The 10,332-nt window shown below is 49.8% G+C and overlaps 2 protein-coding genes across 5 annotated transcripts; one reads left to right on the top strand and one right to left on the bottom strand.

The window, feature by feature from the left end:
• Window positions 1-1,739: 1,739 nt before the first annotated feature.
• On the bottom strand, window positions 1,740-2,666 carry HIGD2A (HIG1 hypoxia inducible domain family member 2A). The gene is made up of 2 exons (XM_069473911.1): window positions 2,482-2,666; window positions 1,740-2,143 (listed from the first exon to the last, which is right to left on the bottom strand). Exons 1-2 carry the CDS (start codon window positions 2,633-2,635, stop codon window positions 1,977-1,979), a joined length of 321 nt encoding a protein of 106 aa, XP_069330012.1. The 5' UTR covers window positions 2,636-2,666; the 3' UTR covers window positions 1,740-1,976.
• Window positions 2,667-2,841: 175 nt separating this feature from the next.
• Window positions 2,842-7,572, top strand: NOP16 (NOP16 nucleolar protein). 4 transcript variants are annotated; one of them, XM_069473909.1, is made up of 5 exons: window positions 2,842-3,023; window positions 3,111-3,219; window positions 4,607-4,676; window positions 6,470-6,576; window positions 7,257-7,572. In XM_069473909.1, the coding sequence occupies exons 1-5, from the start codon at window positions 2,917-2,919 to the stop codon at window positions 7,278-7,280; spliced, it is 417 nt and encodes a 138-aa protein (XP_069330010.1). In that variant the 5' UTR covers window positions 2,842-2,916; the 3' UTR covers window positions 7,281-7,572. The 4 variants fall into 4 exon arrangements, with proteins under 4 accessions (XP_069330010.1, XP_069330008.1, XP_069330009.1 ...); XM_069473907.1 differs by having other exon boundaries at window positions 7,228-7,572; XM_069473908.1 differs by having other exon boundaries at window positions 7,137-7,572.
• The last annotated feature ends 2,760 nt before the right edge of the window (window positions 7,573-10,332 follow it).

Raw genomic sequence — 10,332 nt, 5'->3', positions numbered from 1 at the left:
ATTTGGGACAAATAACCAGTGACCACACCTTCTTTTCCTTCAGCAGAGGCTACAAATAGGACATTCATGACCTGCACGGTGTTTAAAAAGATTTTAGTAATTGCCAATAAATATTAGTTTCCTAGGGCTGCTGTAACAAAGTATACAAACTAGCTGGCTTAGAACAACAGAAATTTATTGTCTCACAGTTCTGGAGGCCAGAAGTCCAAAATCAAGGTGCCAACAGGGCCGTGCTCCCTCTGAAGAAGCTGGGGAAGGAACTGTTCCAGGCCTCTCTCCTGGCTTCTGGTAGCCTGAGGTGTTCCCTGGTTTGCAAATGCATAGCTCCAATCTTTCTTCCATCCTCATGTAACTGTCTTCACATTGTCTGCCCTCTATGCATGTCTTTGTGTTCAAAGTTTCCCTTTTTCTAAGGACACCAGTCATTGGATTAGGGCCCACACTAAACCTCCTTTTAACTTTAACTCTGCAAAATCCCCATTTCCAAATAAGGGCACATTCTAAGGAACCAGAAGTTAGGACTTCAACATACCTTTTTTGGGGACCACCACAACACCAACACTTACAAAAAGTGCCACAGTCCTCACCACACCATATCCTTTCCTTGTACCGTGAGGCCAAGGGTCATCGCAGTGCACTGCTCTGCATTTGTAATCTCTGCCTCACAGCTGAGAGGCCACGGGGAAGACGAGAAACTTAGCTCGCTTTGGTCATACACATCCTCCACTACAAAATCTAGACTTTGTCATAGGGCTCAACGGGTGTGTCTTCTTCATTCTCCCTTTTCCCTTTTGCCAACCTGAAGCTGGTATTGAAAATGGTGGAATCACACATGGGAGGAGAATGGTCCCTGAATCAACACTTGAGGAGAGCTGACCACAGATCAGGAAGACTTTACATGAATGAGGAACTCACAGGCCACCTCTCTTCTAGAGTTTGCTCAGGTCCCCAGGCTCCTCTTCCCAAACCCTAAAACCCTAAGGACACAAATTGCTAGGGAGCTTCAGGACTGTGCACACCATGAGCTGGGAGCAATGACTGTGGCCCTGGTGGAAGTGAGGCCATAGGTGAGGGTGGCTGCCATGCCCAGACAACCTGAGTAGGAGACAAAGCAGCTGGGGAGGTTTCTTCCCTCTTTGGACCTCCCTTCCCCAAGGCCAACAGCAGAGGGAGGGTGAAGGAGTTGGTTGAGGCGGGGTCCCCCTAGTTCCCTAGTCTGCCCCATTCCAGCCCCCCAATCCCACCTCCAAACCCTGCCACTGTTCCTGCTCCAATCAGTTCTTCCCAGGACACCAGGCAGCTTCCCTGAGCCTGTTTCCTATTCTGTAATGTGTCAAGAGTCAGGATGGTCTAGAACAGTGGAGCCCTAGGGGTTCTTAGTAGGTGGAAGTGAGGTAAAGAGCAGGTGCAGAGTGGAGAGCAGAGCCCCCTGCCTCTGACAAAACCATGGCAGGTCTCATCTGAAGGAAAGTTTTTCTACTAAGTCTGAAAAACTGCTGGCTAGATCAGTTTTTTCAAACAGCATCACTCTAGGCCCACTGTCTAGAATCTCAAGGAGTGGCACCTGGGAATCTCTATTTTTAACACCTGCTCCAGGTGACTGTTACCAGGAAAGTTTGAGAATCACTAGACTACCTGATTCCTAAGGGCCACTCCAGTCTAAGCCTATTTCCTCCTAAAAACAAAGACCAAAACTAGGGGAGGGGGTGAGCCTGAGAATGAATTCACCAAACTACAAGTGGATTAGAGTTTATTAAGTAGGGAGTGGAGAAGGTGTGGCACAAATAGAAGTATGCAACATCCAAACTGAACAGAATCTGGGATTTCTGAAAAAACCTGTCGGTTAAAGGTTACATACACAATCAGCCACTTCCTCCCCCAGTGACACAGGGGCGTGTCAGGGGGAGAGGAAGACTGGTGGTTGCTCCTGGGTCTTGGAATCATCTCTGCGGAGCTTTCAAGGCCAGGACAAAGGCTCAGGGTCGAGACTTCATAGCTGATGCAGCTAGACCCAGCAAGATGGCTGTGACCGTGAAGCCCTGGGCGGCGATCCGAGTGCGCATCATGAGCTGAGAGCGCTGGCTGTGGCCCCGGTGGAAACTGTAGAGGCCGTAGGTGAGGGCGGCCGCCGTGCCCAGACAACCTGAGTAGGGGACAAAGCAGCTGGGGAGGTTTCTTCCCTCTTTGGACCTCCCTTCCCCAAGGCCAACACCTCCGGGCCACAGCGGAGGGAGGGCGGATGGGTTGGCTGAGGCCAGGTCCTCCCAGTTCCACAGTCCGCCCCATTCCAGCCCCTCCAATCCTGCCTCCAAACCCGGCCGCTACTTCCGCTCCCATCAGTTTCACCCTTCACCGCCCGTCCTTCGTCACATCTCTGGTCCATTCTCATCCAGCCCCCATTGGAGTCCCTGGTCCTCCCGTATTTCATTCCCTCCGACATCACAGTCCTCTCCGTCTACAGTTCCTAGAGCACCCACTTACCTATGGGTACCATTGGGTTCTCGCGGGTCTTGCGAAGGAACTTTTCCTTGAAGCCTTCTGGATTTCTGTACATGGTGGGGCTAAAGCCCTCAATGACTGGGGGCTGCGATGATTCAAAGGGTGCCTCCGGAGTCACAGGGCCAGGAGCCGCCATGTCTGGGCAACAGCTGTAGTTGATAACAGAGACGCTGAGCTCCACCTCCTGACGGAGGTCATGAAATGGGCGGGGAAATGACTATGTTGGCGTTGTACGCAGGCGCACGCGCTCATTGCATTTTGGGAGTCGTAGTAATTAGCACTGTAAGGCTACGGAAGGGACTACGTTTCCCAGAAAGCCTGAAAAAGCCTTGCGCACAGCCTCCGCCAGGAGTTTGTGGCACGAGGTTCTGAGAGTGAGAGGCGCCAAGTGCGAGCGCAGCTGCTGTGGTCAGCGCGATGCCCAAGGCCAAAGGCAAGACCCGGAGACAGAAATTCGGTTACAATGTCAACCGAAAGCGTCTGAACCGGAATGCTCGACGGAAGGCGGCGCCGCGGATCGAGTGGTGAGGAGGCGGGGGTTCGGGAGGCAGCGGGCCTCGGCCCGCACGGCCCGCGAGGTACTGATCCGCGATCTCTCTCTTTGCCGGTAGCTCACACATCCGACATGCCTGGGACCACGCCAAATCGGTGCGGCAGAACCTGGCCGAGATGGGGTTGGCTATGGATCCCAACAGGGCGGTGCCCCTCCGTAAGAGAAAGGTACTGACATGAGGGCCCCTGCCCTTGTCCTCTTCTCTCGTCACGCTTACCTGGCTTTCAGGACTTGATGCTGCCCATTACCTTCCTCACGCTCTTCCTGGGTTTTGGCCTCCCCTCAGTCAGCCTGCACTGACTGTGGTCAAGCGTCCGTTTACAACCTTCCTCATCCTCCCCAGCACACATTTGGACGTGGGTTGAGCTTCCCCTACTTTCCTCCACTCGGTCTTTTTCCTCTGAAATTAACCTGTTTGGGTCCTTTGGCATGTCAATGGTATTTTCCAGAATTTATCTTTTTCTGTCTTAACTTTCCTAATAAATACTCCCTGGAGTTTGGGATCTTTACTTACTGTTTCTTACACCTTTCCCTGGTCATTCAGTCATTCTTGGTCTGAGGCGTCCCTGGGACTAGTTTCTCTTGAATAAGTTTTTGTCTGGACGACCCTTTCAAATTTTCAAAAATTAGGGCGCTTTGGGGGGCCGAGGTGGGAGGATTGCTTGAGCCCAGGAGTTGGAGACCCCGTGTGCACAAAAAATAGAAAAATTAGCTGGGCATAGTGGCGTGTGCCTGTAGTCCCAGCTACTCGGGAGGCTGAGGCAGGAGGATTGCTTGAGCCCAGGAGTTCCAGGCTGCAGTGAGCTATGATGAGGCCACTACCCTCCAGCCTGGGCAACAGAGCGAGACCCTGTTGCAAAAAAAAAAAAACCCAAAAAACAAACAAAACTTTAAAAAATTGCATCTTTCACTCAGTAACCTCTTACCTGCTTTAATTTGTAGCGTTTGTAAGTACGTGATAGTATGTATTTATTTGCTTATCCATTTTCTGTGCTTCTTACCCCCACTCGTTTTGTTCTCTACTAAATCCCCAGGGTGCTTAGGATGTGACATGTGCTCAATAAATTATTAACCTCATAAATGGGCTCGCTGAATGAATTTGTCCCATTGCCTAAGTTTCTTTTTATCCCTTCTTGCGGAGGAAAATGGTACTGCTGTTTCTTGAATAAATGTGAAGCTACAGCCAAGTGTTGTCAGGTAACTCCTCCCCTAGAGAAGATATCTGACATCTCCCCCTCATTGTAAATTAAAAAGTGCTTTCATGTGTACTGTTTCTCTCAATTATCACACAACTAAGTGAGGAAGGCAAGGAGTGTTTTACCCATTTTATAGATAGGCAAAGAAAGAGAAATTGCTTGTGTTTCTTTTGGGAACCATGGGTTCTAGTTGTTGAAGCCTCCAGGCCATTAGTTCTCCTTGTTACCTATTCTGCCTGACCTTGGGTGGGATTCTTATGGGTAATGTAGTTGTATTAGGATGAGCAGGAGTCTAGAACTTTCCCTCATCAAAGATCCTTCCTTTGTCTACTGGTCTCATGGGCTCTTTTCTTTGCAGGTGAAGGCCATGGAGGTGGATGTAGAGGAGAGGCCTAAGGAGCTTGTGCGGAAGCCCTATGTGCTGAATGGTGGGTACAGGCCATATTCCTTTAGGTCACCATCCTGCACTGTCAGAGCTGGAAAGGGCCCTCAGATGTCCTCACCTTGCAGATGGGGAAACCAACGTTCAGAGGGGAGAAGGGAGCTGGTCCAGGGTTCACAAAGTTAGGACTGTGTCCCTAGCTGGGACATTTTCAGTCTACTGACTAAACTCAAGTATGTGAACTAAGGTCAGAGATGTTCAGGGAGGGTACAGCCAGGTGCCTGAGAGAACAGAAAAGAAACCATCAAGTCTCAAGCCTATGTTTGACTTGTCATGAATTTAAGGATGAACTGATTTTTAGAGATTCTGTCATCTCATTAAATGTTTCTAATGACAAATCAATTTCATGTATATTAAGGCTATAGATGCTGAATATTAAAACAGAGGAGAGTAAACACTGAAGGAAAGCAGGAATACTCTAGAATTCTTTACCTATCCTTCCCTTTAGCTGTCAGGGAGTTTTAACAGCTCTCCTGAAGGTAAAAGGATTTGAATGGCCAGACATCAGATACAGAATTCCTTGAGTTCCTCTCTTTAATTTATCTCATTGGTTCTTATAAGAACTGCATAGGACAGAATTGTATGTACAAAGCCATGTGTACTTATTGTAGTCAAAGACAAACATCTTTTCAGTTTTCAAAATTTTAAATTGTGGTTTAAAAATATATAAAATTTAACATCTTGGCTGGGTGCGGTGGCTCACGCCTGCAATCCTAGCACTCTGGGAGGCTGGGGCGGGAGGATCGCTTGAGCTCAGGAGTTTGAGACAAACCTAAGCAAGAACAAGACATGTCTCTACTAAAAATAGAAAAAAAAAACATTAGCTGGGCATTGTGGCATGCACCTGTAGTCCCAGCTACTTGGGAGGCTGAGGCAGGAGGATTGCTTGAGCCCAGGAGTTAGAGACTGCAATGTGTAGTGAGCCATGATGAGGCCACTGCACTCTAGCCTGCCTGGGCAACAGAGCAAGACTCAGTTCAGTATTATTACGTTTATTCACATACTTGTGTAACAGATCCCCCAAGCTTTTCCATTTTGCAAAACTGAAACTATCCCCATTAAACAACAACTCTCCATTTCCCCCTATATCTAGCCCCTGGCAGCCATGTCAAAAATAATTTTGATTATAAGCAACATTAGGACTTAACCCCTGGATAAGATCTGATAACTTCATTTCTATGAGGTAGGTATTTTTCTCTGTCTGGATGAGAAATGGTAGAGTATTTGCCTAGCTATTTTAAAAGTGAAGCCATTATTGACTCCTGGATTTTTCCTTTACCTGGAGCAGTGAGGTGCCTGGGCCCAGCTTCAGTCCCTGGTCTCTGCGCTTTAGAGTTCACTTATTCAGACCTTTCCATTTCATGTATTGGCATAATAGTTCAAGAAAAGAGGTTCTCTGGGAGTCTGATAGCTGGAAGGGAGCCCTGCCCCGTGGACAGGCAATCTCTTTTCATCTCTCTGTCCCACTACCGGACACTTCTTAGAAGTTTTTAGTTTCGTGCATTCCTTTGAAACCCACTTGAGGCCCAGAGAGAAATTACTTGCCTTTCAGGCAGTTGCTGTGTTGGAAGATGATTGAGTCATAGGAGGCAGAGCCTGGGATCTACGGGCTGAAGAATAAGGTTCTAGCAATGCACTTGGGGATGGGGAGGCAAAGACTATCAAATGGTTGGTGTAGCAAGTCTTATGGCTTGGGAGTGGGTTGGGGGGTAATTGGACAGCTCATATAGTGCAGAGAGCAAAGCCTTATTCCTCGTCTTCCGGCTTCTCTTACCCCAGACCTGGAGGCAGAAGCCAGCCTTCCAGAAAAGAAAGGAAATACTCTGTCTCGGGACCTTATTGACTATGTATGCTACATGGTGGAGAACCACGGGGAGGACTACAAGGTGAGCGGCTCAGGCCTGGCAGGAAGAACCACTGGGTGGTTGGGAAGGCGCCCTGGACCATGTGTGGTGATCTTGCCTAGCACCTGCTTCCTGAAACTGAGTGGAAAGAAAGGGAAGAAAAAGACTAGGAAATGGATCCTATTAACAGGGATCTAATGTGAACAGAATGCTTGCAGCAGGGAGAGACTAAATGGTCTGGTTCATATCCCACTCACAGATAAGTGCTTGCATGGTATTTTTTAAAGAACTTGGACTAATTGCCATGTTAATTATGGGAAGGTTCAGATAAAATTCTGTATTTTTGGCTGCTTTTAAAAATTGAAAGCTCTGGCCACACTGTGTCCAGGTGATATTAGTTGGCTGTGGATGGGGCATGGGCTCCTCATCTAGCCCCAGCTCCTGCCTGGTCCCTAAATGCTGAAGGGCTCCACGTACACCATGACTGTTGAGTGAGGAATCTAGACCTCAGGGATAGGAGGTGGTTTGCCCAGTTCAGCCACAGGTAGGATTTGAACCTTTGCCTGTGTAGCCCTCTTCAAGTAGCCTTTCTCCCTTCTTAGGCCATGGCCCGAGATGAGAAGAATTACTATCAAGATACCCCGAAACAGATTCGGAATAAGATCAACGTCTATAAACGTTTTTACCCGGCAGAGTGGCAAGCCTTCGTGGATTCTTTGCAGAAGAATAAGATGGAGGTTGAATGACTGGTCTGCATTGCACCTGCCCCAGGCAGAGCCTCCTGCTGGACCAGTGAAGCCAGAGCCAGGGTTTAAAGCAAGGCGGGCTGTGTACCTTCAGAGGGCTGGCCAAACCCCATGGAACCAGAAGGTTACACATACACTCTCGCACTTACACACATTCCCCTCTGGAAGGGACTGTCTCTGGGGTTCCAATTTACATTCTTCTGGAGGCTCATGGAAAAGCCAGAACCTGCTGTTTTCAGAGTGTGTAGTTTATTTGAATATAGTCTGTACATAATAAATCAAAGATATTTTACTCCTCTGATGGTTTTATATTTTCCCCTCCCAGCCAAGTCCTGGGGCTGCCCCAGCGAAAACCACCTCTCCCAAAGCTGAGAGGCCATCCAGCCTAACAGCATATGGTTCATTCACAAGCCCTTGTAGCCACAGCCTCCCTCTTCTCGATTGTTCTCTGCCTTTGCTTCCTGCAACAGCAGTTCCATCAGCCCTTCTACAGAAGCTCCCTGGGAACCCTGGGCTGCTTGGGAGGGGGCCTGCCTTGCCTGTGCTAGTCCCAGCCCTGGGCTGAGGGCTGGTCGGGCCCTAGCCTGAGGCCAGCGGGGGCTTAAGGCAGAGAGTAAGGAGCTGAACTCCTGGTCTTCCCTCCGTGTGAGCTGCCCTTTGCTTTTCTTTGGGTTGCTTGTGTTGGCCTTGGCCTGAAGTGAATCCGAGGCCCCCAAACCTGCCTTCTGGGACTATGGTGGGCTACTAAATATCACTCTATTGTGTGCCAAATACTGGCTACACACAGCATGGCCAGCCTCTGGGACCAGGCCTGCCTGATTTGATGGCATGTGAGGTAGTGATACTTGTGACATAGCAGTATCACAGGCAGGGTATGAAGTGGGCACTGGGCATTTTCTTAAGTCCTGATACTTTATCCCCAACTATTAGTAAAACAAAAACCCTCTCACTCCCAAGGTCTCTCCTAGAAGCACCTATAATCTTTCACCTCACTGCTCTTTTTTTTTTTCCTTAAAGACACCATCTTGCTCTGGCCCACAGGATCCTCCCACCTCAGCCTCCTGGGTAGTTAGGACTATAGGTGCATGCTGCCATGCCCAGCTAATGTAAAAAATTTTTTTATGGAGATGGGGTCTCACTATGTTATCCAGGCTGGTCTCCAATTCCTGGCTTCAAGTAACCGCCTCAGCCTCCCAAAATGCTGGGATTACAGGCGTGAACCACTGTACCCAGTCCTCACTGCTCTTGAAAAGGAGAAGAGCTTGGTATTTTTACACTGATCATTTCATGTGAAAGCCTGTAAGGTGCATGGTTTCATCCTCATCTTAACAGGTAAGGAAATAAGCTGGAGAGGTGTCAAAGTGGGGTTTGAAGTCAAGTCTGTCCAACTAAACCTCGGCTTTCTGTTTGCTATCTTCCCCTTTGACCCCTGAAGACAGCCCCTCCACCCCACACTATCAAGGCAGGCTGGGAGGGTCCCAGAACACACCCCTTATCAGACCCAGCCTTAGACTGCAACAGAGTGGCCGCTGCAAGCACTGAGAGCACAGTCTGTAGGGTCTGGTCTGTGGCAGAGCTCGAGGGGGCCTGTGAATTGGCCTCATAACTTAGGGGAAGCCTTCCCTTCCACAGTCCCCTGCCCCCAGGCTAAGTGCCCTATAGTCTCTACCCCCCAGAGTGCTGTAGCAATACTGACCACTGCCCTATCTGCCTTTTAATTCCCGTGACATCCCCTGCCAGCCAGCCTGAGTGCAGGCACCTTGCCTGGAGGTGCTGAGGGTGCTGTGGCGCGGCTGACTGCTGGCTCTGCGGCCTCCCTCCTGCCTGGCGTGGAGGCAGTCAGAGGCTGCCCTGCTCCCGTTTCACCCCGAGCTCTGGCCCCCTGTCAGCTAGAACTCCTCTCAAGGAGGGTGGCAGAAGGCTTTAGCTATCCCCAGAAGGTACTGAGTCAGGCCAAAGCTGATGTTCCTGCCGACCCGATTCTCGACCCACACGGGCTGAAAGGCTGGGGGACTGGGACTTGCTGATTGACAAGTTACCGTGTCACTAGGAACTGTTGTGGGACCACCCTCCACAGCTGCCCCAGCTTGTGACAGCAAGCACTCAGCTCACACTGCTCAAAATAAGAATTCAAATGAAACAGTATCAGAGTTTTGGCATTTATTGGGTGCCTCAAACAGCCATTGACACTCCGTTTTATGCAGTTTGTCCTTGGCAGCCCTATGGGTTGGGTCACGGGCTGAGACAGCAAGGCCCCTCCACTTCAGACCTTTGATTGGAATCCTCCCCTGTCCCTTAATGGGCCCCCTTTCCAGGGGCAGCAGACAGAAAAAGTTGGAAGTCCCCCTTTTCACAGCTACTAGAAAGGACTTAGTGTTCCAAACCCCAACGCCTGAGTATGTGTGAGCAGACGAACGTGAGGGGCAGTCTGCTCCGATCACCTCAGGACAGGTCTGGGGCAGCTGCAGGACGGCCACCTCAGGGGAGTTTCAGCAGCCCATGCAGAAGGCTGGCAATTCCTCCTAAACTAGCAGAACAACAAAATGTTTTGGAAATGGTTTTTGGAGAATCTGGTGTTTCATTTGGGCAGACAGGCAAGTGGTGTCAGATTTTCATCAGCTCGTCTCCATGAAACACCGTGAGGCTGTGAGGGACTGACTTCCCCTGCCAGGCCAACACCACAGCATCAGCACAAGCTTAAAACCTGCAGTTCTGGGCACCAAGGGTAACCACAGGTGGCTTCCTGGGAGGGGCAGCCAGTCCAAGGTGGTGGTTTCAGCAGCCTCAAGAGCCCTCTTTCCTGCCCATCGGAATGTCCAAGCTCCGGGCCAGGGTGGCCTTTCCTCAAAGGGATGGCAATAGGTCAGAGGATGGGAAACTAGAAGCCACAGTTTCATTTAAGTTACCTAAGAACAAAAACCCCCAGTACCAGGGGAAGGATCCAGGCAAGAACACATAAGTATAGTGGAGACGTCCATGTGAAGAGTGGACACTGTACGGTCCACTCCCTCAGATCCAGAGCCTGCCCTCCAGCCGTCTTTGTAAGAACATG

The sequence above is a fragment of the Eulemur rufifrons genome, chromosome 7 (genome assembly GCF_041146395.1).
Source record: "Eulemur rufifrons isolate Redbay chromosome 7, OSU_ERuf_1, whole genome shotgun sequence".
Lineage (NCBI taxonomy): Eukaryota > Metazoa > Chordata > Mammalia > Primates > Lemuridae > Eulemur > Eulemur rufifrons.
The sequence above is the reverse complement of the archived record's forward strand: the minus strand, read 5'-3'. Positions and strand labels throughout refer to the sequence as shown.

Bases quoted from the DNA above. Each gene is read 5' to 3' on its own strand.
- NOP16 (XM_069473907.1), top strand. From the start codon at position 2,917: ATGCCCAAGGCCAAAGGCAAGACCCGGAGACAGAAATTCGGTTACAAT. The intron at 3,024-3,110 runs GTGAGGAGGCGG...CTTTGCCGGTAG, and splicing joins GCGGCGCCGCGGATCGAGTG to CTCACACATCCGACATGCCT. The intron at 3,220-4,606 runs GTACTGACATGA...TTTTCTTTGCAG, and splicing joins TGCCCCTCCGTAAGAGAAAG to GTGAAGGCCATGGAGGTGGA.
- HIGD2A (XM_069473911.1), bottom strand. From the start codon at position 2,635: ATGGCGGCTCCTGGCCCTGTGACTCCGGAGGCACCCTTTGAATCATCG. The intron at 2,144-2,481 runs GTAAGTGGGTGC...TCCCCTACTCAG, and splicing joins GAACCCAATGGTACCCATAG to GTTGTCTGGGCACGGCGGCC.